The 26,961-nt window shown below is 34.0% G+C and overlaps 5 protein-coding genes across 7 annotated transcripts; 3 read left to right on the top strand and 2 right to left on the bottom strand.

The window, feature by feature from the left end:
- Positions 1–3,098: 3,098 nt before the first annotated feature.
- Positions 3,099–4,679, top strand: LOC135134854 (dynein axonemal assembly factor 4-like). Its single transcript, XM_064063710.1, has 2 exons — positions 3,099–4,317; positions 4,369–4,679. The coding sequence occupies exons 1-2, from the start codon at positions 3,420–3,422 to the stop codon at positions 4,614–4,616; spliced, it is 1,146 nt and encodes a 381-aa protein (XP_063919780.1). The 5' UTR covers positions 3,099–3,419; the 3' UTR covers positions 4,617–4,679.
- LOC135134853 (uncharacterized) lies at positions 4,617–7,056 on the bottom strand. Its single transcript, XM_064063709.1, has 2 exons — positions 6,813–7,056; positions 4,617–6,758 (listed from the first exon to the last, which is right to left on the bottom strand). The coding sequence occupies exons 1-2, from the start codon at positions 6,896–6,898 to the stop codon at positions 4,661–4,663; spliced, it is 2,184 nt and encodes a 727-aa protein (XP_063919779.1). The 5' UTR covers positions 6,899–7,056; the 3' UTR covers positions 4,617–4,660.
- Positions 7,057–7,180: 124 nt separating this feature from the next.
- LOC135134855 (ubiquitin-conjugating enzyme E2 variant 2) lies at positions 7,181–8,629 on the top strand. 2 transcript variants are annotated; one of them, XM_064063712.1, is made up of 4 exons: positions 7,181–7,316; positions 7,393–7,509; positions 7,617–7,885; positions 7,941–8,629. In XM_064063712.1, exons 2-4 carry the CDS (start codon positions 7,485–7,487, stop codon positions 8,079–8,081), a joined length of 435 nt encoding a protein of 144 aa, XP_063919782.1. In that variant the 5' UTR covers positions 7,181–7,316; positions 7,393–7,484; the 3' UTR covers positions 8,082–8,629. The 2 variants fall into 2 exon arrangements, with proteins under 2 accessions (XP_063919782.1, XP_063919781.1); XM_064063711.1 differs by having other exon boundaries at positions 7,269–7,509.
- Positions 8,630–14,469: 5,840 nt separating this feature from the next.
- Positions 14,470–16,225, bottom strand: LOC135135212 (cytochrome c1, heme protein, mitochondrial). Its single transcript, XM_064064228.1, has 5 exons — positions 15,941–16,225; positions 15,645–15,692; positions 15,445–15,593; positions 15,098–15,390; positions 14,470–15,046 (listed from the first exon to the last, which is right to left on the bottom strand). Exons 1-5 carry the CDS (start codon positions 16,010–16,012, stop codon positions 14,688–14,690), a joined length of 921 nt encoding a protein of 306 aa, XP_063920298.1. The 5' UTR covers positions 16,013–16,225; the 3' UTR covers positions 14,470–14,687.
- Positions 16,226–18,601: 2,376 nt separating this feature from the next.
- Tral (trailer hitch) lies at positions 18,602–26,338 on the top strand. 2 transcript variants are annotated; one of them, XM_064063775.1, is made up of 7 exons: positions 18,602–18,861; positions 19,274–19,606; positions 24,185–24,390; positions 24,439–24,720; positions 24,808–25,067; positions 25,118–25,290; positions 25,741–26,338. In XM_064063775.1, exons 1-7 carry the CDS (start codon positions 18,741–18,743, stop codon positions 25,746–25,748), a joined length of 1,383 nt encoding a protein of 460 aa, XP_063919845.1. In that variant the 5' UTR covers positions 18,602–18,740; the 3' UTR covers positions 25,749–26,338. The 2 variants fall into 2 exon arrangements, with proteins under 2 accessions (XP_063919845.1, XP_063919844.1); XM_064063774.1 differs by having other exon boundaries at positions 19,274–19,696.
- Positions 26,339–26,961: the final 623 nt, after the last annotated feature.

The raw sequence follows: 26,961 nt of genomic DNA, 5'->3' as shown, positions 1-26,961 counted from the left end.
GCAACAATATGCAAGTTAAGTTCTTTTTTGGTAGTTGGTAGCCCTTCTAGAGGAATTTGTGGGGAGTACCTAGTGAGAGGATTGGTAGTGAAGTGTGCTTGCTTTGTAGAGTGGTGACGCGCCACTGTTGTTTTTGTTTTGGTGAGTGAAAGCACGCGGTAAGGTAGCTAGATTAAGTTTAGTTGGTTTGGTAGTTAAAAAAAGAGGGAAGCCTTTGTTTAACAAAAATTAATCGTAGTTTCCTGAACGAGCGTAGCGAATTATTGCTGTTTTTCCAAGCGGAAATATGCGAATATTCGACCGACGCCAACACGTGGTGTAAATTTGTTTTGTTGTTTGTAAATTCACAGTTCATGTTAGAATTTTAATCATTACTGGTTCTAACACAATTTAACAGTCATGAAATTGTTCAGATAAAGCAATTGGTAGGAGATTTCATGAAATTCACTTAGTCAGGACTCCTTTGTTTATCAAGTTGTAAATAAGGTTTCTGGATACTTATACTTACATTATAACACTTCTTAATTCCTCACACAAGATTGCTAATAGTTCATTTACGACAGTTAAATTAACCCAACGTTCTCCCACTTTGGGAAAAGGACCGTGGAAAGTGCGACAGAATTCATAATATCGTGCACTGAAGGACGGGGGGATTAAAATTTTTGCCCTTAGGCAGTTATCATCATCATCATCATCATCACCGAGACATTTTTCTCGAAACTGAGAAATTACACCACCGAGAAGCATTTCTCGCGACGCGGGATGCATTTTGTGTTTATTTATCATGTGTTTGTTTGAGATAAGCTAGGGACAGTCCACGATATAAACTTTTGAAGCTAATTGTTTTAAGTAACCAGTCGCTTGAATCACGGCATAATTTAATATCATATAAATTCTTTGTTTGAATCATTGATAAAGTGTGGCATAATTTAACATCATGTAAATTCTGTGTTTAAATCGTTGTTAAAGTGTGGCAAATATTAACCTCATGTAATTTTGTTAGCTTTGCAATTTTTTTCTTTCTCGCAATTTTAGCTTCAGTAATTTTTTTTGATGTATAATTTAAATTGAACGTAAATTTTCATGCTCTGCAGTTCCTAACCTAGGTAATTTTTTTTCTGCACAAGTTTTACCTCACTCAAATCTTTTTCTTCTGACCACGTAAATATTTTGTTGATTAATGCTTCCATCATATAAATTGTCTGTTGTTCAAACTTAATCTCACATAGGAATTCTTTACTGTTTAAAACTTCACGAGAGTGTATGGCGAATTTAAATGTTGTTTATTGCTCTTTTAAAACTTTAACGCTTGTTTGATTGTAGTTTAATATCATCAGAGTTATTAAAAGTGAACATTTAAATGGAATTAAGGTAAATAAGACAGATAAACGTGGCAAAGCGGAGGGCGCGGTTCCTAGTCGAGCTGGCGGGATTTATCGCGCCATCTGCACAAAAGACGCGGATCTTGAATAGAAGTCAGGGGAGCGGTCGGGATGACGTGACGCTCGCGGCTTGTCCCAATAGCCGGGATTTCTAACCACGAGTTTGCGACCGTAACGGCCTGCTCGCGTGGTACGTTTCTTCGTGATAGACGGGTGCTGGGTGACATGTTTGCTGATAGAGTAGAATCTTTTGTTTGCAACAATAGTATCTAGAATTTCTGGATGTTTTTACTTAAATTCCTACATTCTCCACACTTCATAACTTCTTACCCGAGATGTTTAAATTATGCATTAATTCAAGTTAATTAAGTTAATTACTTTTAAAACAAAGCACATGTGAAATAAACTCAATAGACAAATATCAAATGCAGTAGACATCAAAATAAGGCGAGTTCGATGCGTTATGGAAATATGTACCTCAGTAATAAAATCTCCAAATTCAGCTTGTCGACCGAAGATACACAAATAATAACAAAAACAATCACAAATCCCGTGTCCCTCCATTGTTCAGTGTTTACGATGTTATTATTTTAGGGCACGAAAATTTGTAAGTTGTTTTCTCTCAAAATGGATCAATAATGTTTAAGATTAATTTTAAAGCCATAAATGAACTATTCTAAATGTAATGATAGGGTCGTCTTCTCATAAATGTTTATGTAATACCCAATTTTCAACCCCATCGGACTACCCGGCTGCCTTATTTGAGAGGATAAAAGTAGGGTTTAGGTTTTAAATCCATAACGCGTTGTGTCGCGAGGAGACGCCCTTCGCGCTGCTGTCGCTGCGTAGTTTATTTTCACTTAGCTGTCGGAATAACTTGTGTACATATTTACATCTAATTACTGTAAAGACGGTTTCTCTCTTTTTTTCTTTGTATGTTTAAATTTGTGATGTTCAGATATTTGCATTGACTTGGTAACGATTGCTTCGATTTGAGAGCTGGAGAGGATTCTTGCAGCTGGTTCATAGATTTTTCCCACTCCAGAAACGAAGGAATAAACAATTTTTGTTCTTCGTATTTTGTGTTTGATTTAGAGCCATTTTATCAAACTTGGTGTTCATTTGAACGCCTTCCCCCCCCCCCCCCCCCAAAAAAAAAAACCGTACGGTTCCACTGTGATGGCTCCGCAGCCAAATGTAGAGTTTTTTCTCATTGTCATTATTCATGCGAATGTTGAGCTGCAATACCAGATTTTCCCGCCGCGAATCTGCTGCGTAGTTTGTTTTCTTCACTCAGCTTATCATCATAATAATGTGGGTATCACCATCCAGTTACTTTAATTAAGACTTTTCTTCTCTTTGTGTGTTTAAATTTATAATTATCGAATATTTGTCTCGATTTATAAGATTTAATTTTTGAAAGATGGAGAGGTTTTTGCAGCTGGGAAATAAGTCCTCACAGGCTTATTTCACAGCTTTCCCTCCTCAAAGAGGAGGAATATTTTGCATCGCGCTCTCCAGACAGCAGCGATCGCGAACTCTCCAGAAGAAGCGATAGATGTTTAAATACGGACCACCGTCGGGAGCCAGCAGTCTAGCCAAATCCATTCCAGTCGATTAATGACTACAAGTTAAGTTACGGTGTACATTATGCTAGGTGTTAGCAACTTTATAATTTTTTTATTAAATACTCTGCAGTACTATAAATCGCTAAAATAAAGTGACAAAAATTAGCATCAAATAAAAAACTTCATAATGTTACAAAAATAGCTTCAAATATTTTCGTGCACGCATTTAAAGTAGACCGGATTTTGATTCAGTTGCTGGATATTGATTTAACATTTATAAACTTGTCTTGGATACCAAGCATGTCGTGGTGAACCGGTGTAAAATCAGTTTAAAGAAAATTTATCAGAAATAGTTAACCAGTTACCTACTACAAAATAACAGTAAAAACAATTGTTCTATTGCTACAGAAATAATACAAAAATCGTGTCACTTTCAATATTCTGACATATAAAAGCACAAAAGATAAAAATGCCTATTATAATAAAAGATCCAGATTGGAGCGAAACTGAAAATATGGTATGCATCAAAGTTCCTCTAAGAGGAATTCATCACTCTAAAACTGATATATTTTATTCTGAATTATATATTAAAGTATCCTTTGAACAATATTTCTTTGAAGTGTTCCTCTTACACCCTATAAAAATTAAAGAAAGTAAGTGCACTTTAGCAACGAATCATGTTCTGTTCGAATTAATCAAGTGTCAGACACAAATGTGGGAAAAATTAGAACCCGAAATAAGCAAGTCTGAGAAGCAAGAACTAAAGAAGCGATATATAGAAGAAGAACATCAACGACTGCAGAAGGAACGTGAAGAACTGAAAAATAAAAAAGCTGAATTAAAGAGACTGGCAGTTCGTGAACAAATGGCTTTAGACGCTAAACAACGCGAAACAATAGAGAACATAAAGCAGGATGAAAAAGCTAATGCTTTAAAAGAAATGGATATATGCAAAGATTCCCAAAAGTCTAAAATTAAACAAAAAGCAAAACATATTTGCCGGAAAAATGTCGAACATCAAACAAGCAAGATACACGTGGCGTCACCAATTCCTCCACCAAGATGTTCCAAAACCCTTAATGTAACATTTACCCCGCGAGAGTTTCCTACTCCTTGTAGAGAATCTCGGCTTGAAGAAGAAAACGAATGGCTCCAGAAACAAGCAGAAGCTCGAAGATCCGTCGGGTTTATTAGTGAAGATCTTCGTCCAGAAGAACACAATCCCCAGTTTTTGAAAAGTAAAGGCGACGAGTTTTTGAGGAGCAGAAATTATATGGCAGCCGTCAGTGCTTTTAGTTTTGGGATACAATTAAACAATAAATTTGCTGATCTCTACGTAGGCAGAGCTGAAGCGCATTTAGCCCTTGGTAAGTAACACACACTAGGTGCACAGCGCATTATATTTTTTATATTCACAGGAAATTATAACAAAACAGTTCAAGACTGCTCAAGCGCATTGGATTTAATGAAACCAGAAGTTCCGTCAAATTTACGAGAACGTGCTTTCTGTTTAGGCAGACGTGGCACAGCGTTAGTTAATTTAGGTTTTGTTAAACAAGGTATTGATGAACTTAAAGCTAGCCTCACGTTGTTACCAAACGAAGACTTCAGTTGTAAATTAAACGACGCTTTAGAAAAGTTGGATGAAGATAATAATGACACCTAATCACTGTTTTTCGTTTAATATAACACATACATTAAAAATTAAAGTTATTGCTTTTCCACTTTTTTTCGTTTCAGTCCTAAGGAGCTAAGTAATGCGTTTGGTGACGGATCCCGACCTCTAAAACTTCTAAAAATTTTACTAGGGTGACAACTTCCCCCAAGTGTTAGAAACGTGTTTTTAAATCTTTTTCCAACTTCTTGAATTTTCTGCTCATCTCCCTGCACTTCATGAAAAGCACTGTAAACATCAGCAGCAATCATTCTTGACCAAACATGTGAATAATACGCCGCCGCCCACTCTTCTATGAAGATTTGGGTAAATGAACAAGGATGTGAATCTAGCTTATCAAGAGGAAAACTCCTAAATTGTGGCCATAGCTTTTTTACTACATCTAGCCAGTACTCTTTGGAGTAGTGTAGTTCCAAGTCTAAAGCTGCTAAATAAAGTTCTCTTGACAAATCTAAACCGGCTAAATGTTTATGCACCTTCATCAAACTGTTAAACATTTCTGAAGGAAGTTTTTCGCCTGTTTGCTGATGAGAAGAAATAGAATTGATTACTTCTTTGTTAAACAACCAATGCGAAAAAACATGTCCACTCACTTCAACAGCATCCCATTCAATATTGGAAGATCCCGATACTTCAGAATAATTAGTATTAGTCATTAAATGCTGTAGACTTAGACCAAATTTATGAAAGAGATATTTGACCTCTTTAAAAGTGAGATAAGATTGTTTTTCTCCCACTGGTGGCTCAAAATTGAATATTAGAGCAGCTAAAGGTCTGGTATCTGTAATTTTGCTCTGATTTTGAATCCCTACCATCCAACCATTGCTTTGTTGAACTTTAATTTTTTCATTTGTTCGCGCGTAAGGATCAATGTAAAAACCGGCAATTGGAGCACTCTGGTGATGTTCAAAAATATCATAGAACTTAACATCTTTGTGCCAAGTTGAAATGTTGTTCCTCTGCTTAATTGTAACATTGAACAACTTTTCACATAATTCAAATAACCCTGTTAGGACGGTTTGTAAAGGAAAGTATTCCTTGAAAACTTCTTCTTTGTAATTAAATAAACTGTTCCTTTGTTTATTCCTCCAGTAAGGTACATCCCACAATTCTATTCTGCTGCCACGAAAACCTCGTTCCAAAGCAAACTCATATAAATTTTCCAATTCTTTGTCTTGTGCTGGTTTTGCTCTTTCCAATAAAACATGTAACATATTGTTCACATTGGTAACACTTTCTGCCATTTTTGTTTCCATTGACATATCAGCATAAGTTTCAAAACCCAGTAATTTTGCAAGATCTCGCCGCGCATATCTGATTCCTTCCAAATGTATTCCAGTAGCCAAGTCTCGGTCACCATAACCAGAACCACGATTTACTAAAGCTTGCCACACATTCCACCTAATTTCTCTGTCAGGACAGTTCTCCATTACTGGCATGTAAATATTTGGTTCGAGAGTGATTTTCCATGGTCCTTCAAGGAACTTGTCTGAATTTTGTGCTACCATTTTTAACAAATCAGGCGGAAAATCCCTTACTACATTAACATCATGTATGATATGAGAAAATTGCTTTGAGCAGATATCCACTTTTTGCTTAAATTGTGTTCTCTCCGTCGTCAATTTGTTTAGAATCTGTTTCAATCCAATTTTTGACGAATCTGGAAGTTCTAAGCCATTTAGTTTACCTTCCAGTGCAAACTTCTTTAAGACTCTCGTTTCCTCGTCACTGCGTTTGACATTTTCTTTTAGTAGTTCTTTTTTAACGCATTCATAAATTGGCGTGCTATTAAATTTGGCAGCCCGCGCCCTTTTTGCTCTATCATGAATTGATAAGTAGCTTTTTGTAGGCATCAAAGTACTATTACCTAAATACAATGTTTTAGCTAAACCCCATGTTAGATCCAAAGGAGCGCCAATTTCTTCTAGAACTTGAAAAACTTCTTTAAATATATTCGTGGGTTCCTTTTCCTGTAATAACTTTTCAATATCACGAACCCCAGACTCCAGTTCTAAAGTTTGTTTTGCAATTGCAGCCATACACTGCTCAATTGTGATGTTATTAAACTCAGGAAGGCCATCGTTTTGAAGAAGGGGATTTTTTTCTGGTAAATCTTCGCCGATTTCCGGAACTCTAAAAATACACATGCAGTTAGGGCGAGGACACGTTGTTTTTTACAAAACATACAATACAACGTAACCATTGTTTCTCAACGAATGAAAAAGAAACTGTTTTCCCGGTAGAAGCCGCCTTCCAAAAAAGGACAGAGCCATTATGTACAGATATATTCAAATAATTATAAACTATTATTTAAATATAACCTCAACATTTTTAACCGCACATTGATGTTTTGCTGGTGACATAACTTACTAGGGATTTTGATAGGAGTAAAGTTGAACAAACTGCTGCTGTTTGGTCGATGGGGTGTGATTCTAGGGGGGGAGAGAGAGTTAATTTTTTTGTATTTAACTTTCATTTTAATAAAACATTTTCAATACTGTCTGTAATATTTATAAAAACAACACAGGCATATGTGAATCGTTTTTACAATAGATAACTGCTTTTCAATGGTGAAAAAAAGTTTTAAATACTTTACTGTCTGAAGTTCTGAATTTGGCACGTCAGAGCTACCAACAATTTTGGTGTGAAATGAAAGTTTCTGAAATTGACAGGGTGTAGAAAAATTGAAAGGTGCAGTTATAATAAACCGCTTTCAAAAACAATTTTATTTATAAAACCCTAAAATTTACATAATATAACATTATAGGTTTACCAGTAGGATTTCTGTGAAGTGCTCACGTTCGTAAATCTTACGATTTCACCCTCAAAGTGACACTTCATCGCGCTGCCTAAAAAATCATGGCGGCTCCATCAACCGGTGTGGGTAAGTAATCAGCAATTTTTTAGACCTGGAAACTCTAAATAATGTTTTTCGTATTTCGCTACAGTGCCTTGATGAAGGACGTAATATTTTGTGGTTTCGTGTTTTAGTGGTGCCCCGTAACTTTCGTCTTCTGGAAGAGTTAGAAGCTGGGCAAAAAGGCGTTTCAGATGGTACCATCAGTTGGGGCTTAGAAAATGACGATGATATGACTCTGACACATTGGATGGGTATGATCATTGGCCCCCCTCGAACTCCCTATGAGAACAGAATGTATTCAGTCAAGATCGAATGTGGCCAGAGGTACCCTGATGATGCTCCTACAGCAAAGTTCATTTCTAGGATCAATATGAATTGTATCAATAGCAGCACGGGGGTGGTAAGTTAGTTTGTTTTGATATATGCAGGATGTCTTGGTGACGGCGAATATTTAGGTGGACAACCGGCAGGTTCCAGTTTTAGCGAGATGGCAGAGAGATTATACAATTAAAACAGTTTTACAAGAGTTACGTCGACTAATGACATTGAAAGAGAACATGAAACTTACACAGCCTCCAGAGGGCAGTTGTTTCTAGCCCTTGCGCCCTCTCAACACGTCCCCATTACCCTCTGCTGCCAACTGCCCTCTGAGTGTTGATACCTGCACAACTCAGTCTTGTTGTCTTTTGTGAATAAGTATAAATCATTATATTAGTTACCTAAATGACATGAACAAGGACAAGATGCAGAGGGGGCTACATTATGTGTACAGCTTAATGGCTACACCGCTAAATTAATTTTAGGTCATAAAGTTTAGATTCGCCATAAGTTTCTACTGTCCAGCATTTATAGAACTATTCTGCTGATGTCATTATTTTGTTCATAATAAAATTTATAATAGGATGTGTTGCCGTTATTCGTGCAGGATTATTTTATTATTAATTAATGTTAATCTTATCGTAATTTTGTGATTATAATCAAATAAATTTGTAACTCAACATAAAACCTTGTTATTTATAAGAATACTAAGGTTGCTGTAAATATGAGTAAACACACATTTCGTTTCTGATAGATCAACACACTTTTATTGTTTTTGGCATGTAATAAATTATGAGTATTAGAAAAATAAATAAAATTCATATCACTTTGTTTTTTGACATATCTGTATGTATGGACAAACTAAACAGTTGGGGAAACTAAAGTTTGAAAGTTTTGAATAATGACTCGGTACAGACTGTGGCGATAATGAAAATTACGCATTGGTATCAAAGTACACTACACGTAACAAGATTTTTTGCTATTGTACTTACTTTTCACTATCGCTTAGCAATGCGTGATTTTTATATAATATTTTTCGTGTAAAATAGGACACATTCAAATTAGCATAATTACATGATTTACACGTAATGATCTGATCTATTGGCGTCTTGGTTCTTAATGAACACCAGAAGCAAATTTGTCTAAATTATTTTTATCGTAAAATTGGTAAGTATTTTAAGAAAATTAATAGATATACAACCCATATTCCATTTAACGACTGTTGCACTCATTAGTGTTTTGTGTTGTCATATTGTTTCTAAATTTCGTTTTAAACTTATTAAAACAGACCGGTAATAATCTGCATATTTTTGAGTAGCTTTAATGTAAGATTGTTTTGAAAAAACTAAAATTTGCTTATGTAAATAAAATTCCAATCCAGTGAAAGTGTAATATTATGACAACACATATAGACGGCGCGTAAATAAGACGTCAAACAAAACCCGCTTCTTATGGACACTATATTAATTCTTATTCTTTTAAAAATACATAAATATTCTAAAATATTTAACTTCATTTCACAAGTAGGGGCGATGCGATGAGATTACAACAAATCGGATAGAATATTGCGTTAAATTGACACGACATTAACTCAATTAAAATCGTCTTTTGGTACTCGTTAATTTAATTGAGAACAAGTCTAGGTTGTTCACCATTTTAACTCGTTAGTCTAATGTGCGTTCCGCTTTCAGTTTGTAGCGCACAAAATTCATTAGCACTACAGTTTATAAGAGAGAATTTGTGACAGTGTTGTTAGTTAAATATTACATAACTAAAAGGGGACACCTCGAATAACTTTTTATGTTACTCAATGGAATTTAGTTTATAAGTAAAGACGAATGAGTATGTCTGAATTTTTATTGTACTATAAAAATTGGAAAAAATACAAATTTCAATATTTATTACTTTAGATACGTTGTATTTGCTTTTGTAAAATAATATAACGAGGGTTCAAATAAAAACGACGTCAAGTTGGCTTTGGAAATGTGAACGAATCATTCACTAAGCCCTAAATTCACTTTTACAAAGCCAGCTTGACGTCATTTTTATTTGAACGCTCGTTATTATTTTAAAGCATTTTCTGCGCTGTGTTTTCTAAACACGTTACGCAAGTTATGAAGCATCAATTTTTTATCCTTATGAATATTTTCATTTGTTATGCTTTTCTGAACAATGCCAAATTTTACGTAGATAAGGTTACACTAGCGGAAAGTTAGTCGGAAAATAAATATTTATTTTAAGAAAAATTTCAATAATTGGCTAATATTAAATAATGGAGCTAATAAAGCTAATTTTTTACTTTTTTTTGAAATAACAAAATCTGCAATATGCTTTTTCCCGTTCCTTTTTTTAAAGCAGTGAATTTATGTATGTAAATTTTAATAATATTACTTTTGGCTAATAAATGCAAAAAATATTCGAGGTGTCCCCTTTTATCTGACTCACCCTGTATTTTGAAAGTATACCGATTTTCTGAAGAAGTTGCTACATAAATCTCTACAATTCTTATACAGTTTTTGTTATCCACAGCTATGCCTGTGAAAATTAGATTCCTTTTTATCATTTTTTTTGTAAATCGCTATTTTTCTTTCATTTTTCGAATAACATACATGAACTGAAATAGTGTCGCATTTTTTTTTAAATACATATAATTTCAGACTATTTAATTGCAGCACTACAGCTCTGTCGCAGATCAGTTATTTCAGAATTTTTAGTAATAAAAAAACTCGTTAGAAATTTCGGAGATGACACGTCAATAAAATAGTCAACAGACAGACAGACGGAAACAGGAGACCGACATTTACATGCTGTACAAACCATAAACCGTGGAGAAAACTTTAAAGTAGTCTCCTATTAGATACAATGTTTCCCTATAAGTAAAAATATGAATATTCACGAAAAATTGCGATTTACAATGACATTTTAATACGTAAAAGAATAGTCTTTGAACAGCAGAATGACAGAGACTTTAGGATAAACTGTATAAGATTCATGTGACTTATTTAGAAAACTGATGCGTTTTTAACAACCAAAGAACACTAGTGGAGTGAATCTAAATGTAAATCTGGTGCTAATTTGAATTTGATTTTGTGAAGAAAAATGTTTAAAAATGTGAATTGCGTTGTTAAATATTAAAAAAGAGACGTTAGAAGAAAGACAATTTTTGTGTCAGATGAGAAGACAGGTAGGTAGTAAAATTCGTAGAAAGAGATCATAATGAAAAACCTGTTATTAGATTGCTTACACAGAACTAAGTACTCTTTGCACTTGGATCGTCAATGTTTTCTTTTTTAGGTAACGTTACTTATTTCTTAGTGATTGATAAAATAAATAAATAAATCCATCCGTTCATTATTCTGTGTAAGCAATACAGAATGAAAATATAGGTACTTCTTCAAAAAGAAGTTACTTCTTTTTGGATATATATTGTGTGTCCTTTAAGACTGCAGCGTTTATATTTGCATTGATATATATAATCTTCACCATTGTAGATGTAGTAAAAATATTATTTTTTTTATAAAGAGCAACGATTCTATAAAGACAGTCAGGAAATTCCTATGTGACAGAATGTGGACATTTTTTCCTTTTTCTTTTAAATCAGAGATATTTTAGAACAAATACCATTGGCAGCATGTAGATTACAGTGTCAAGAATTATTTATAAAAAAATTGACGAGATACAATAATGAGTAAGAGATTGAGATGAGAAAACAAAATATGGTGTCACGGGTGTGATTCGTAGAAAATTGAGTATAATGTTTTACAGACAAATTTTACCATTTCTGCGAATTTCAAAACCATTTTTGCTTTTCCTTCAATACACAAACTAACGAAGACTTAGTAACAGTTTTTGGTCCTAAATTACTTGGAATAACGTATGCAATTTTACACTGCATCATTTTAAATAGCGTCACGGCTGTGACATAAATTTGCAACGGCTGTGACTTATATACCTCGAATGTTTAAAAATTATAGTAAAACTGGCATAATGAAATAAAATTACATCACAAGAAGAACAATTTTATTAACGTTTTTTACCTGAGAACGGTTACCTTTTGGGTATTACTCACACAGTTTGCCTTTTGTTTCTTGATTCATGTATTTGAAATTTTGAGTACTGGAACTAAAAGATGAACACACCTGAAGCACAAGAAGCGATGTAGACAATATTCAGTTATTTTATTTACTCCCTTTTGTCATTTTGTAGTAACTGCTAAAAATGGAAACTACGTATATGTAAAGATCCCTACGTATACGGAAATGATTGCAACCAAATTACTAGATTTCCATGGCCTACCTTTGTCTAAAAACACCCTGAACGGTTTATACATACTATTTATTTGGCAACAGTGTACAAGAGGCAAAGATATAATAGAGGTCAATTTTCCTTTGTATAATTTTGATTAGAAAACCAAGGTTTGTTTCAATCCATAGAGTTCACAGAACACTAATAATTTTTTATACGTGCATTTCAGTAACACCCTGCATATATATCTTTTTAATTTCATATAAATTGCACTCACCATCAAGAGCATTTTGGAATCAATGTTAATTTCATTTAATTTTAACTTTTGTACGTTCGGACTTGTCACACCCGTTACACTTTTTTAGAGCTTCTGCTTTTTCATTCGAGAAATTTGATGAACGCAATAGCTAGATAATCAATTTTTTATTTTGTATATCAATTTTAACTTGCGGGTGAATTGGTTGACACCATCGCTATACATTTTTATTAAAATACAGTCACGGCCGTGACATAAAATCTGATTTTAAGTAGATTTTAGGTGTCTTATGACGTATTAAAATTCATCCTTCACTGTATTTATAAAAGTATTTAAGATTTTCATGTGCTTGGTTCTAGAGAAAATACAATTGAATCAAACCAAGCACAAAGAGCTAATAAAAGTATTAGCATGAGTATGGTTTAAAAAAGGCTAAATATTTTACATTAACAAGTATTTTTTTAGAAAAAAATATTATCTTGGATGATTAAGACTTCAAACTTCTGATTTTCAACATTCCCATATTTGTGCAACTTAGGTATTTCATTTTTTATTCACTCAGGCTCATTTCGTGTGGAGTTACTGCAGTCTAAAGATTGTAAGAGCTTACTGTCTTCTGTTCATAATTTAATTTCACTTGGATTATGCTTTTATATTTGATTTTTTATTATTACGAACTTGTAGGTATTGAAATGCCAAAATGTAACTAAAGGTTTCAGTTGTCTATTACGCATGATTATAGATCGATTTAAAACTTGTCTAAATTAATGACAACGTCATTTCAATATTTTGATAAGTAAATCTTATCTAAAAATGTAAAATAACTTAGTTCTGCACCTGCGATCCCGTCTTATACCTTTAATCTTATCCACGGAGATTTGTGGAGAAAAATTCAAAATTTTACAATTTATCGTAGAAGCTATAACACAGATCGCATTGAAACTTTGCATACGTTTTAAGATTATTGTGAACATGGTAAACCTCTAATCAAAATGTATCTGTTTATTTCTTCCAAAATCTCAATTACGTCATCTCTAAATTTTCTCAAGTCAATGTCAATCTGTAACTTAAGCATGTTTGTGTACAGATGAACAGATGGGTTCATTAATAATGACCACCTCCCACGGTTATGGTCCTAGCAATGGCAGTCCATAATTAGGATTAAGACCGCAGGAGGCGGTCATTATTAATGGCCCTATCTTTACATGTAGGTATAAGTTTCTTCATACCTCCTATTTTTCTTTATTATTGTTAATATTGTTTATCCAGGATGTCTCAAAAATTAATGTTCTTATTCTATTACTAAAAAGTTGATGACGTCATCACAAAATCTTAAACGAAAATGTCACCTGAAATGTATGTAGTCACAGAATCAAATTTATTTCATTTAATAAGTTAAACTTGCTTGATTGTTTCAGGGCTCTGGAAAGTTCTGTTGAAAGAATTAATTATCCAATTGAGATTTTTTGCCCTGATAAATTTTCATTTTTGATTTTTTGAGAAAACTTTTTAAAATACACTTGCTTGCTGGCAATAAAATCACGGTTATACGTCACTAAAAAAAACAAAATTTTAACATTCCTCAACCGTTCCCATGTATGGCACTTAAATTTAAAACAAATTACCCAGACCCGCAGTGGGCAGTGGCCAATCAAAACTTACGCAGTCTTTGAGATAATATATAGAAACTTTAGTTCACGTATTAAAGATCCATTGTTTATAACACAGCAATAAATATCACTACTGGATTGATTTTTGTTGTTAACCCTGGCAAGTATCTTTTTTAAACAGGAACACTGGTTTTCAGAGATGGTACATGTTTCAGAAGAACAACCTGTATCTACATTTTTCTAACTACTGGTTTTTTTTTCGTCTTGAGCTACAACAAAGGGGAGGATTATAATAGTGCAGGTGTCCTTTTTCCATCTGTTTGCCAGTAATGTGTTTGTCTGTTGAAAATGTCTTATACAAAGTATTTCAGAAACCAGTTATTATTATATTCTTAAGCGTCCTGCTATAATTAACTTTTGGTAATAGATATAAAACGTACAATTTTGTTAAATCATATGTATATTGTTTTTGTGACAAGATGTAATGCTTTAAACAACTCACTTTATTTTTTAAGACATGCAATACTGGAATACTCTTTAAATAAATAAAAAAGCTAAATTTAAATAATATATATTGTAACAAATAACGTGACACGTCTGGTATCATGACACAGTAAAATGGTAATGAAAGAGACCAATTTTTTAAGTTTTTTGTGTTAAATTTCCTACTTATGTACAACATGACATGATAAATAAAACTTACAAAATTTAATTTTACATTCACTTAACAGAACTAGCCAGTAAAGTCACGCTATAGAGTACTCAACTATTGTCTACTTTCTTGGTTTAAATTCAATTTTACGTGTTTTAAGAGAAATCCATTTATGCCTCTTATAATAAAACGTAATTGCAATCAGCAGAGTAAAGATGCCAGTTGCTTTAATGAACATGCGTTTACGATCATCAAATTCTGGCTCTCCGGTCCACTTCAAGAAAGTAGCAACATCCTTGGCTAATTGACTGGCAGTGGCAGGCGTTCCGTCGTCATATTCCAATACTTCGTTAAACAATGCTTGTGCCATTGAAATAGCACCTCCTGGGAAATAAGGATTGAAGTATTGTCCATCTCTCAATATAACTCCAGCAGGTGGGTCACAATATCCAGTAAGCAGAGAGAATATGTAGTCCTCCCCTAGAAGACATCACATTATTCCCAAAATGAAATACTTGTATAACATTATACCTCCATGACGAGCTAGAACAATATAACTAAGATCTGGAGGGAAAGCTCCATTGTTAGCTGCACGAGCAGCTTCTTCATTAGCATAAGGACTGGGGAAATAGTCTGATAATTTTCCAGGCCGCTGGAACATGTTTCCACTCTCATCTGGGCCATCAGTAACCATGATTTCTTCTGCTTCCGCTTTCGCTTCTTCTTCCGTGTGAGTCACCCCTACTAAATTACGATACGCAATGAATCTCATGGAGTGACATGCTGCACACACTTGCTTATATACTTGATATCCTCTCCTCACACTACAAGTATGTTGGGAATCATTTGAAAATGGAAAAAACGTACAAAATGTTTACCTTGCGTGATCAAGTGAACTAAGAATACCATTATGACTCCATGGATTCTTGGGAGGATGTAATTCCAGGTCTGATGCTTTGACAGATTGTTCGAGGGCATAAACTAAAGCACCTACCCCTCCTGTTAACACTCCCAATGTGCCCAACAACTAAATATACATGTTTTAAGAGAAAAGTCCATCTAGATTTGATTTACTTACAGTTTTCCGACCTCGGGTCCATTCTCTTGTTGTCGAAAAGGAACTAATCTGAAATTTGAGGTTATAGTTACATAAGACAGATAAAATTTAAAAGAAGTTATATTTTTTAAACAAGTGGTTTACATATCAATTAAGTGATGACATAACACCAGATTTGATACCTTTTTATTAAAAGTGAATATTTTAGCAATTAGTCAACACAACTATTGCATGCTTCTTCCACTGTATGAGATGCGCCGATATTAAAGTCGGTAGTTCATTTTTAGTGTAGTGGATAAAATCCTGAGGATAATTACCTGGCTTGATGTAATCCCACAGGCCGGTTTCAGAAGTCCTGCACCACAAATCCTCCCCACGCTAGCAGCCATGTTGACCAAGGGTGGTAACTGGTCAAAAAATTCCCTGAACAAAAGTCAACTGGACCTGAATTATGTAATCAACACACAAATAGACCCGTAAATTCCAAAATTTATCCTTCACGTGAACGATTTCGTTCCCAGAGAAGGATAACACTTTTGACTTGACAGTTTACGTAACAGCGGTCAAGAGAGGGTTATTTGTGTTTTTCTGTTACCTAAACTGGGTCTCTTCTGGAGTATTTTATTCGGGTCAGGTACTTGAAATAAACAATCGGTACTAAAACAATATCCGCCATATTAATTAAAATGTCAAATTAAATAATATCTGTAAAAAAAATCCCTAGATAGTTTTTTGTATGACCTTGGAAGTTGGAAGTTTTCAATTTTCAAATGCAGCATCACAAGTACTATTTTTAATGAACTGGAATTCAAAATCAGCAAAATACAGCAGTACAACACGCTTATAAAAAGTAAATTAATTGTATAGATTTACGAAATGTCAAAAGTTTGAAGCCCCAAGGACTGTGCCCAAGGGATTTCCCCAAGGGGATTTACCGTCTGACATACCGTACAAATAAATAAGTAAATAACGTGAATTATTCATTGTGGTCCAATTCTACCTAGGCCTAATTATACTCAAAAACTTATTTATTTCAACCGACCTGTTTTCGTAGTACATTATAAAAAAAGTTCTTGAGTATAATTAGGCAGAAGTAGACAATAATACAACAATTCAAGCAAGTCAGGAGAGACAAAGAAAGAAAACAAATATTTAACATGAAGTTGGACGAAAGTTTGAACATCATTTGCTCAAAATGGTATGAAATTTTTGTTTATAATTTCACAAAAGGGCAATTGCTTAAACAAAAGTGAATCGCATTCGATGCCAGGACGCCACGTGACGCTACTGTCCCCCTCAATAAATGTAATTACTAATTAGTGTAAGAACAATTAATTAACGATTTTTTACCGTTAAAAGTTGTGAAACTTTTGAATGCGTCAACATTTAAACTAATCTTAAAAGGGCTTTAATATTTTCTTGCAGGTCTAATAATTTCTTACAGCTTGAATTTGAACATTTATTCTCGAATTATTACTTTGATTTTGATTGTATTGAATATATGCCTATGGTGTTTATTTTATAACTGCTTTGTTTTATGTGAAATGGGTATTTATTCAGTCCACGATATGATTTTTGCGAACTTATTTTGAATAAATCATTAACTAGAGAAGAGACATTACCTAAATTTTTGTTGTTTGAAACTCTTGATAAAGTGTAACATAATTAAATTTTTCTTGTTTCTTTCCTTATAAATATAATACTCATTGCGCTGATGTAGAGTTTTATTGTCATTGTTATTATTCATGTGAATGTTTAACTGGATTTTCACCGCCAGTCAATCTGGCCGTCTAATTGGCTGCTCTTTTGTGAAAATGGAAGTAAGATTTAAAGCCGTTTAAATGCACGTCGCGTGGTCTAGTTTTGGTTAGGGCAACATTGAACCTTTCAGGGAAAACGCTCGGCGTCGCTGTCGCTGCGTGCCCTTTTACCTGCGTAGTTTGTTTTCACTCTGTTTTGTGGCTCAACTGCCATAATTTAAATTTGCCGCCACACCATCGTTTTTCTTTTTTACTTCCCGAGCGAAAGCTAGGGTTCATCCGACGAATGGATACTTTAATGTTTTCTCGACGTTTCATGATCCCGAGAATACGAAAAAGTAGGTCTTGCATATCGTGTAGATGGTAAAATGCTAACCAAAATGTGTCCATGGATGTAGGAATCATTTATGGGAGCTTTGTATTCTTTTGGTTGCTTCTTTACACATTAATGTGATTTTATGTCATTTCTGCATTTCATTTAATTAGGTCATTTTAATTAATTTTCAATAGTCTTTTTATGAGGTTTTACGTTAACTCAGTATAGACTTTAGTTTTTTTATTTAGAAGGTCATTAATCAGTATTAAGTCTAACAACTGAGTATTTTTGATTTTTGAGCTTTCCATAGTTTATAGTTTTATTTTTGAGAAAGTTTGGTTATGTTGTGTTTAAGCTAGGGAATATTGGAACCCCCAACGACGGGGCTAAAGAATACGGTTTTATTTTATAAAATGACGAATTTTTTTAGTTTCCCGAAAATATTTATTGGTGAATAAGAACTAAAAAAAGTAATGAAATAAACTGTTTTTAAGCTGCTATTATACTGGAAAATGCTATGTTAATCGTAATCTGTATCTACAGATTTAAGAAAATGCATGTTTTGAAGTTTAATTGTTACTTTATATTCTCTGCAGGTCTACTTAAAACACGTATTTTATTGCATGAAAACCCAAATAAATACGATTAATACTAAATGCAGTGGCGGAACCAATATTAGCACAAATATTTTCACAAAATAGCTAAGCTGCAAATACCTTTGTTGTGAAACTGGTTTCAGCGATCAGTTTAGAAGTTGCATATTCGAAAAGTATAAATAATTTCATCTTGTTATCTTATTCTTCAGTTAATATTTTGTGTTTGTTCAGATTTTAGCAGCAGTACGTCTTATAGTTATTTCATCACCGCGCCACTGGTTTAATTAAATTTGTTAGTGTGGTACACCTGCTTTGCGTCACTTCATCCAGCTGTTTTGGGTACGCCATTCGAAGTGTAGTAGTATATGTCGTAATAATACGTGTAGCCGTCGATTTTAATCGGTTTAAATCATTGGCATCGTAATTGCAAAGTGATTTATCCGAGATGAGTGCTGGTATGCCGGAGCTTGGCTCCAAAATAAGTCTAATATCGAAAGCCGATATCCGGTATGAAGGACGATTATTTACAGTTGACCCAAAGGAATGTACTATTGCCCTAGCTTCCGGTAAGTTTCTTTATGTTCTTTATTTGCCGGTATCATTACCTTGTTCTTCGTGATTCGACCGAATAAAAATGCTTCGGTGCGATAGAAAAAATATTGCGCAGCAGCAACGTTAATTTGTGTACGTTTTTGTTGCTTTTGTGTGATAAAATCTAGCGGTTCTCCCTCGACAGAATACATTAATTAAGACGGTTTTGTGAACAGCGCACAAAAAATAATCACTCGCCTAAAAAACCGTGCTCAAAGTTTTTGTGTACATGATGTACAATGAAAAAAATTTTTGGAGAACCGTTCCTGTAACTGTTTATACTATAAATCCGAATTCGCGTCTACACGAAGCATCGCCGACAAACGTCTAAACTAACGTTTAAACTCTAAGCGAAATATAAAAATTGATCAATCTGTTTGTCCACAGTTCGTTCATTTGGCACAGAAGATCGAGATACTCCTTATCCTGTCCCGGCCCAAAATCAGGTCTATGACTACATATTATTTCGCGGATCCGACATCAAAGATATTCGGGTAGTGAACAATGTTGCTCAACCACTCAATGACCCCGCAATCATGCAATTGTCTGTCCCACCTTCGTTGGGTCAGCAGCAGTTTCAAAACCATCCGATGTTGGGGCATATGGGGCCACAAATGGGACAGTTTGCTTCCGGATATGGAGCTATGGGTCCAATGGCAGGTCTGTCGAGTGGCTTAGTGCCGGGTATGGGTATGTCAAGGGATCACAGAGGTCTCGCTGGTAATAAACCAAATGAGTTACTTATGCCGGGAACAGAACCACAACCAGTCCTATCTCCTGCAGTTGAACCCCCTCGGCCAAGCGAACACGGTAAAGTAGTGTTTTAATGAGTTGCTACTTCGCTTTGCGGTAGATGTGCTGTATGACGTGCTTTCATTGCAAGGAGTTAGGAAGTAGTTGTAGTCAGTAATTAAGTTTGTGTTTGTAGTGGTTGCGTTTTATTGCATGGCCCACGTATAAGGGAGGTGATATTTATTTTTTATGGGTGCATGTTGCGTTTATATACAATTACAGTGTGTCCAAAAATATGGATTTTTATAAAAGTACATTTAAAAAAAAAGTTACTGTCTTCAAAATTTTACGTACTCTAAAATAGTAGGGACATTATTGTGGTTTTGGTATTCAGTAGGTACGTTTTTAAATTTGTAGGTTAGGAAGTGACGAAACTGTTTCAACATATTTTTACCATGCAACATTTTTTTGAAAATTTGTCTTATTGTTTATGTTGATTGGTGTCAGACTTAAGTTTATTGAATAGATTAAGCGTTTTATTTTACAATTGCTATTAATTGAGGATGTTATTTTTCTGTTTTCTGTAAAAACACAAGTTTGTCGATTTTGTATGATTAGAATCTGCACTTTAAGAGAGAAAAAATATTCTTTCGTTAACGTGCCTTTTTTTCAATTAAAAAAATTAAATACTCAATAGTCTGTCGTCAAAAGATAGTAGCCATTTCTCTCAGACTATCACAATACACTCAAACTGATTTGATGTTTTGGTTACTTCATCTGTAAAATTCTTTGATCTGAATTGAATTAATTGGATCGATACGAAATTATCGACTTCACAACACGATATTAATACTTCAGGTATAATACTAGGTCTGTATTATTTTTACGAGTGATAATTATATGGGTGTTTTCTTATTATTTTTGATTTCTATCTATAACTTAATGACCATTTCGACCATGTTCTCATGTGTTTCGAGACTAAAGTAAATTGAGTACTTTGTTTAAAAATTTGTATGAATTTCGATTAATATTTTTGGACTCAACTGTGCATTTTTTTTATATTGGAGACTAGAATTAAATCGTCTTAGAAAAGGCTGCTTAGGTGAGATTGTAAATTGCAATAGAAATATGTAAAACTTAATTATCAAAGAATTGCTACTTTTGCTACAGTAGAACCGCCCAACAAATACAGTAGGATCGTTCTATATGAAAACACCAAGTCTGAATAAAAAAGTGCGTCGCATGATTTTTGATTTTGATACAAAAAATAAGGATAATCTTTTACGTAACCAATACGAAAAAATCATTTATTTTCTGGATGCTTCACTTTCGATTGGCACTTAAGGTATTAGAAGTCTGACGTTGTGGCATTTTCAAACTCTCCTATTATGGGCTGTAACTTTTTTCATATAACACGTATTCAAATGATTATAATTTTATTTTACTGTCTAAGAAGTGTACTTTTAATAATATATATAAGTACCTTGTCTGAACAAGTCATTAATGCATGGTGAACTACTGAAACTTTGTTAGAATTTCCTGATTTTGGTGATTTTCAGTTGGCTCCTATGCCAATATTATTGATCTGAGAGAGTTGATTTTTTTCATGCGCTTAGTGCTCATACAATAGAAAATGTAACTAAGTTTTAATAATTTAAAACTTCGATTATCATTTTCTTGGAGAAAAAAAAAATGTTAAAATATGCAAACTTTCAAAAATAACCTATTTTAATCTCTGAAATCGTTATGTTAAGAACAAATATTTAAAACATATGCTCAAGAGATCAAAAAGTAAGTTATAGGGCACACCTCTGAATATATCTGTATAGGTATAAACGTAAGTTTCGAACGATATATTTAGAATTGGGAAGAATTTTTTACACTAGTACCATTTATTAGAAATAAAATCATATTTTCAAGATGTATATCAAAATTTGAAAACAATAATTTTATTCCAGGTAGTAAAGGTAAAACAAAAAGTGTAACTCCAGTCATAATGTTATTTGAAATACGTTTATTATACAAAGAGATTTCTTTATTGTTTAGTTGACACATTTGCTATCTTGATATATTTTTACAATCTCGAAGTTATCAGAGCTTGAATATTTCCGTACTTTTGAAGTATGATGAGAAAACAAAATTATTATACATTCTTGTATTCTTGATTGTAATTAAATTCATCAGAAATAAGTTTCTGCATCTTCAACATCTATTTTTGAAACAAAAAAAGAACACACATAGCTTTCAGCTACAACTACTACTATTTTAAACTTAATACACTACGTAATTAATAAAATAAAAAAATAAAAAATAAAATAAAAATAATTACAGGTGTTATCAGCAGCAGCATTAATTAGAACTGAACGACAATTATATTGTAAGACATAGTTTTCTGTGGAAGCCAATTACTTTTAATAATTTCAGAAAGAGTCATTTAAAAAAGTAAGGACTGTATCGATAGAAATCCGTAAATTTTAAATCGAAATAAAATTTGTGTTTATTCAATTATTGGCTTTGTCGTTGTCATAGCAACAAAAATAAACATTCAAAATTATAGTGACATACGCCTTTTGTTAAAACAGATTTGTTTTTGGTTCTAAATAATGAGTGAATTAGAGCGTCGAAAAATGATTATTGACAAATGGCTTGATGATCCTCAATGCCCAAGACATTTTATTGCTAAAGCATTGAAAATCTCTCGGAGTACAGTGGATGAAGTGATAAACCGTTACTCTACGACTCTGTCCATTTCAAGAAAGTCTGGTTCTGGTGGAAAACGAGGTTCTCGTAAGCCACAACTTGATCAGAAAATCGCTAGTGTGATTTTGAAAAATCGCAATATGTCCGTCAGAGATATAGCAGCAAAATGTCAAACAAATGCAACAATGGTCCAGAGAGCTAAAAAGCGTAAAGGTTTGAAGACATAAAAAACAGAAAATACCTAAAGTTACCGAGAAACAACGGAAGTCAATTAAAATTAGATCTCGAAAACTGTACAGTTTAATCGGAGAGAAAAAGGCTTGCCTTGTATTGGACGACGAAACCTATGTTAAAACTGACTTTTCAACACTACCAGGGCCAAGATATTATACTGCTCTTGACGGAGAAGTTCTTCCCGAGTCGTGCACATCCATTGGCATCGAAAAATTTGGAGCAAAATATTGGTTTGGCAAGCCATTTGTCAATGCGGATTAAAAAGTCCAACATTTGTGACTCAAGGAAATATTAATGCCGAAATCTACATTAATGAATGCTTAAAGAAGCGTCTGATTCCATTCCTCAGGAAGCACGAAGGTCCTACTCTATTTTGGCCAGATTTAGCCACAGCCCATTATGCCAGGCCTACTACGAATTTCCTACAAGAACATGGAATAGATTTTGTACCTCGCGACAAGAATCCACCAAACGTGCCACAGTGTCGGCCAATTGAAAGATACTGGTCTCTTGTGAAAAGTAAATGAAAGAAAACAGAAAAAACAGCCAAGGACATGAATGATTTTGTTTTAAAATGGAAACAAGCATCAAGAATGATTGATACGTCTACTGTCAGGAACCTCATGAAGTCTGTCCGAATTAAGCTGCGAAAAGAGTGGAGTGCGGTTTGAAAAATTAAGTGTCAATTAGTTTGATTTGTATCCAAAGAATAAGCTTTCAGATAAATACACAATCAACGTTATAAATTTTGTCAATAAAAAAATACGTTATTTAAAATTTTACGGATTTATATCGTTACATTCCTTATATCTCTTCGTGAGATATAAAAATAACAGAACCGGGACTATATTTCCTGAAAGTTTCAAATTTGTATTTTTTCCTCAATATAACTATTTCAAAGGGCAAAATAGGCTATTTTTGAAAGTTTACAAATTTCAAGTATTTGTTTCTGCAAAAAAATGATAGTCCAGGAAGTTAAAATGTCCGTTACATTTTCTATCCTATGAGTACTAAATGCCTTGGACACAGGAGACAGTTGAAAATCAGCAAATTATAACGAAAATTCAGGTGTTTGTTTAGGTAAGGTACTTATATTTATTATTGAAAGCACACTTCTTAGGCAGTAAAATAAAACTAATCATTTCAGTACGGAGCGTGGAAAAAAATTCCAGCCTATAACAGGAGAGTTTCAAAGTGGCACAACTTCAGATTTCTAATGGGTGCCGATCGGGTGAAGCATCCAAAAAAATAAATGACAATGCTTTTTCATATTTGTCACGTAAAAGATCAGCCTGAATTTTTTTCATCAAAATCAAAAACCATGCGATGCACCTCATCTGATGTTTTAATAGAACGATCCAGTAATAAAATTGCTGATTACCGCATGAACAACGAATCTAGTATTGCTATTGACTAGACGCTATGTCTCTTGAAGCCACACTTTGCGTCGTTTACATGATCACTCCATCTATTCTAATATAACTAAAAAAAATGATTATTTTTTTCGTGCTTGAGCATTTTTGACACAAACTTTTAGGCTAGAATTAACATATAATCTGCACTAACTCCGTTGTTGCACCCATTGTCTGGTAAATGCTCGTAATAAATTTAGTTTTGACTCGTCAATTTTAGACATAATTGGAGGCGCTTCAAGGAGTACAACCCCAGCTAGTTTAGGATCACGCAAGTCTCCCACAAATGATCAAGGCGTTCAAACTGGAGGAGCTAATAAACAGCAGGAAAAGAAAACTCCGAAGCCAATTCAGCCTCCGAGCCAACGCAATCAACAAAGAAAAAGCACTTCCCAAGAGAGAAGGAATTCGAGGGGCGATGGCCAGGTGCTACATCATTACCTATCATAATGCTTAGTGAAATATTAATTACAGCAAGATCATCAAAGAAATCAAAACAGACAAGCCGTTCCACGTAATATGAATCAAGGGGGTCAAGGATCCCACACGAACAATCACCAAGGTAATCAGCAGAGGGGCGGTTGGTCAAATCGCGGCCCTGCTAGGCAGCGAGGAAGGCCTAGAGGGGGCTTCAAGCCTAATCAAGGACAGCCCACACAAGGAAATAAGACAAAGAATACGTTGAAATTTGAAAATGATTATGATTTTGAACAAGCGAATACGGAGTTTGAGGAGTTGAGAAGCCAGTTGGCCAAGGTAAGTGATTGACCTATTTTGTTCTCTAACAAAAAAAAAAAAAAACTATTCTTAACACGTCTTATTCGGATTTCGGATTTATTGCAGGTAAAGGTTGAGGACACGAGTAAGACTGAAGTGAATGGTGATATAGACAAGAAAGATGATTCAGGCAACGAAACGGGAGCTGGTGAAAATGAACCTGAAGAAGAACATGAGGTGTTCTATGACAAGAGTAAATCCTTTTTTGATAAAATTTCGTGTGAGGCTGTAGAGCGTGCCAAGGGAAAGTCGCAGAGGACTGATTGGCGCACAGAACGTAAACTGAACTCTGAGACATTTGGAGTTGCCGCAACTAGAAGGGGAAAGTAAGTAAAATTTTACTTGTTGGGTATAGTTTTCTTAAATGTGGGGATAGTTTCAGAGGACGCGGTGGCTTTAGAGGGATGGGTTATCGTGGTGGTTACCGTGGTGGATACCGGCCTCAACAACGTAGAGATCAAGGCGGGAACCGCTCTGCACAACATCAACCAAATGACCAACAGCGATCGGGGAATAGTCAATCTGCAGCACCCGTGCCTGCTGTAACAGGTACGCGAGACTTTCTTATCTCATAATGAATATTGTGAATAAATTTAAGCAAGTGCATTTACTCCAGTTCCTTCTATTACTGGTTGAGGGCGGTCTTTTTTTAATGTGTGCTTTGATTTGTTCACATCTTTCAATAAAACAAGTGACAGTGAAAACTCATTTTCATTAAAATCCGGCAAGTTATAAATATTGGGTATTCACTTTGTTCTGGTTTAATAAAACCGTGACACGAGAATTTTGGAGCAATGATATATAGGGTGACCATCTGGTACCAAGTGACACGTGAAAACTTAAAGGGGATGTCGCGTATTGTTACCTCAAATGTTACATTGTCATAAAACGCAAACGTAATACAAATGACAATAAATGACAGAAGACATAGAAGTTTAAAACTTGCCAGATTTCATCAGAAGTAAGTAATTTGTTCTTATTTTCTTCATTTTGATTTAGGAAAGTAAACTACTAACTGATCTGACTAGATAGAAAAAACAAACAGTGGCTGACACAGGAACATGAAGACATGACTGCTTTGATTTATTTATGGGGAGGATGTGAATTTAGTTAGATGTGGACTGTGATTCAAAGTACTTGATTTATTTGTAAATTAGTTTTGGAATCAAAACGTGAATTAGTCATTGTTTCTGTATGTGGAATCGTTATGAAAAGCAATGCTTTCTTGAGTTTCCTGGTGTCAGTATTATAGTAGGTTAGATAAGGTGTACCTTAAGTGATAAATATTTTATTTTATATATAAAAAGGCAGATTAAAAATTTTAGTAATGTATATTTTTACTGCCAGTAGAAATTAATAATTTTTTTTATACTTCTTGTAGCTTTATATGGTTAGAACAATGTTTATTTCTTTAAATTATACACTAATTTTAGTTTTTAAATAATGGGTCAAATAAAAAATTCTAATCGATTGTTCTAACTGGTTGTAATAATATAATTTGCCAAATGGTTGTTGTAATTTATTACTGATTATTACTGTTGTCATAGACTTTGTAATATTAAGAAATTTTGAAATAAACAACTCTTCAAAACTACAATGTTTGCTTCATTTCTTTTGTTATTTAACAGAAGAGAAACGGAATAATCGATTTTGGTCAAAAATTTCAGATATACGGTTTCAAATGATGTAATGTGCTGTTTAGAATAAGAATTTATTCATAATATATCATATCTACATTTTTTGATAACACTCAATTGAAGAAAAATTGACGAGAACGGTACGTTGAGGTGGATGATGGCCGCACAGTGGTTTGAATTTTTGGGTTCCCAAAATATTGAACAGTTCAAAATCTTGTTCATTTGGACCAGGAACCAAGCGTTTTTTACGGTATTTACCCAAGTAGAGTTTGTGGTTTTGGTAGTGTAGTTATTGACTGGAAACCAATGTGACTTGAGAGTAATTAAAATAGAGTCCGCCAAATAATGAACATTGACTGTGTTTTCAAAAATGTTTTTTGAAAGTCTCAAATAAACTGGAGAATCATAATAGTGTGATTTACAACACTTGTCTACTTTTGGGTTGCTTGTCCGAAAGGATGAAACATTTTCCTAATCGGTCGTTAACCATTATATACAGTGAAACCTCTCCACAACGGACACCCATGGGGAATTTCAAATTGTCCGTTGTCGAGCGAGAGGTGTCCGCTGTCAAGAGGTTTCA

Source organism: Zophobas morio, unplaced genomic scaffold, assembly GCF_036711695.1.
Source record: "Zophobas morio isolate AGI-343-1 ecotype UQ-CSIRO unplaced genomic scaffold, CSIRO_AGI_Zmor_V1 ptg000024l, whole genome shotgun sequence".
Lineage (NCBI taxonomy): Eukaryota > Metazoa > Arthropoda > Insecta > Coleoptera > Tenebrionidae > Zophobas > Zophobas morio.
This window is presented reverse-complemented; position numbering and strand designations above follow the sequence as displayed.

Excerpts from the sequence above, each read along its gene's own strand:
- LOC135134854 (XM_064063710.1), top strand. The coding sequence starts at position 3,420 with ATGCCTATTATAATAAAAGATCCAGATTGGAGCGAAACTGAAAATATG. Across the intron at positions 4,318-4,368 it reads TGAAGCGCATTTAGCCCTTG|GAAATTATAACAAAACAGTT; the intron begins GTAAGTAACACA and ends TTATATTCACAG.
- LOC135134853 (XM_064063709.1), bottom strand. The coding sequence starts at position 6,898 with ATGGCTCTGTCCTTTTTTGGAAGGCGGCTTCTACCGGGAAAACAGTTT. Across the intron at positions 6,759-6,812 it reads AACAATGGTTACGTTGTATT|AGTTCCGGAAATCGGCGAAG; the intron begins GTATGTTTTGTA and ends GTGTATTTTTAG.
- LOC135134855 (XM_064063712.1), top strand. The coding sequence starts at position 7,485 with ATGGCGGCTCCATCAACCGGTGTGG. Across the intron at positions 7,510-7,616 it reads GGCTCCATCAACCGGTGTGG|TGGTGCCCCGTAACTTTCGT; the intron begins GTAAGTAATCAG and ends TTCGTGTTTTAG. Across the intron at positions 7,886-7,940 it reads TCAATAGCAGCACGGGGGTG|GTGGACAACCGGCAGGTTCC; the intron begins GTAAGTTAGTTT and ends GCGAATATTTAG.
- LOC135135212 (XM_064064228.1), bottom strand. The coding sequence starts at position 16,012 with ATGGCTGCTAGCGTGGGGAGGATTTGTGGTGCAGGACTTCTGAAACCG. Across the intron at positions 15,594-15,644 it reads GGACCCGAGGTCGGAAAACT|TTGTTGGGCACATTGGGAGT; the intron begins GTAAGTAAATCA and ends ATGTATATTTAG. Across the intron at positions 15,391-15,444 it reads AGTTCACTTGATCACGCAAG|TGTGAGGAGAGGATATCAAG; the intron begins GTAAACATTTTG and ends ACATACTTGTAG.
- Tral (XM_064063774.1), top strand. The coding sequence starts at position 18,741 with ATGAGTGCTGGTATGCCGGAGCTTGGCTCCAAAATAAGTCTAATATCG. Across the intron at positions 19,697-24,184 it reads CCCTCGGCCAAGCGAACACG|ACATAATTGGAGGCGCTTCA; the intron begins GTAAAGTAGTGT and ends CGTCAATTTTAG. Across the intron at positions 24,391-24,438 it reads ATTCGAGGGGCGATGGCCAG|CAAGATCATCAAAGAAATCA; the intron begins GTGCTACATCAT and ends TATTAATTACAG.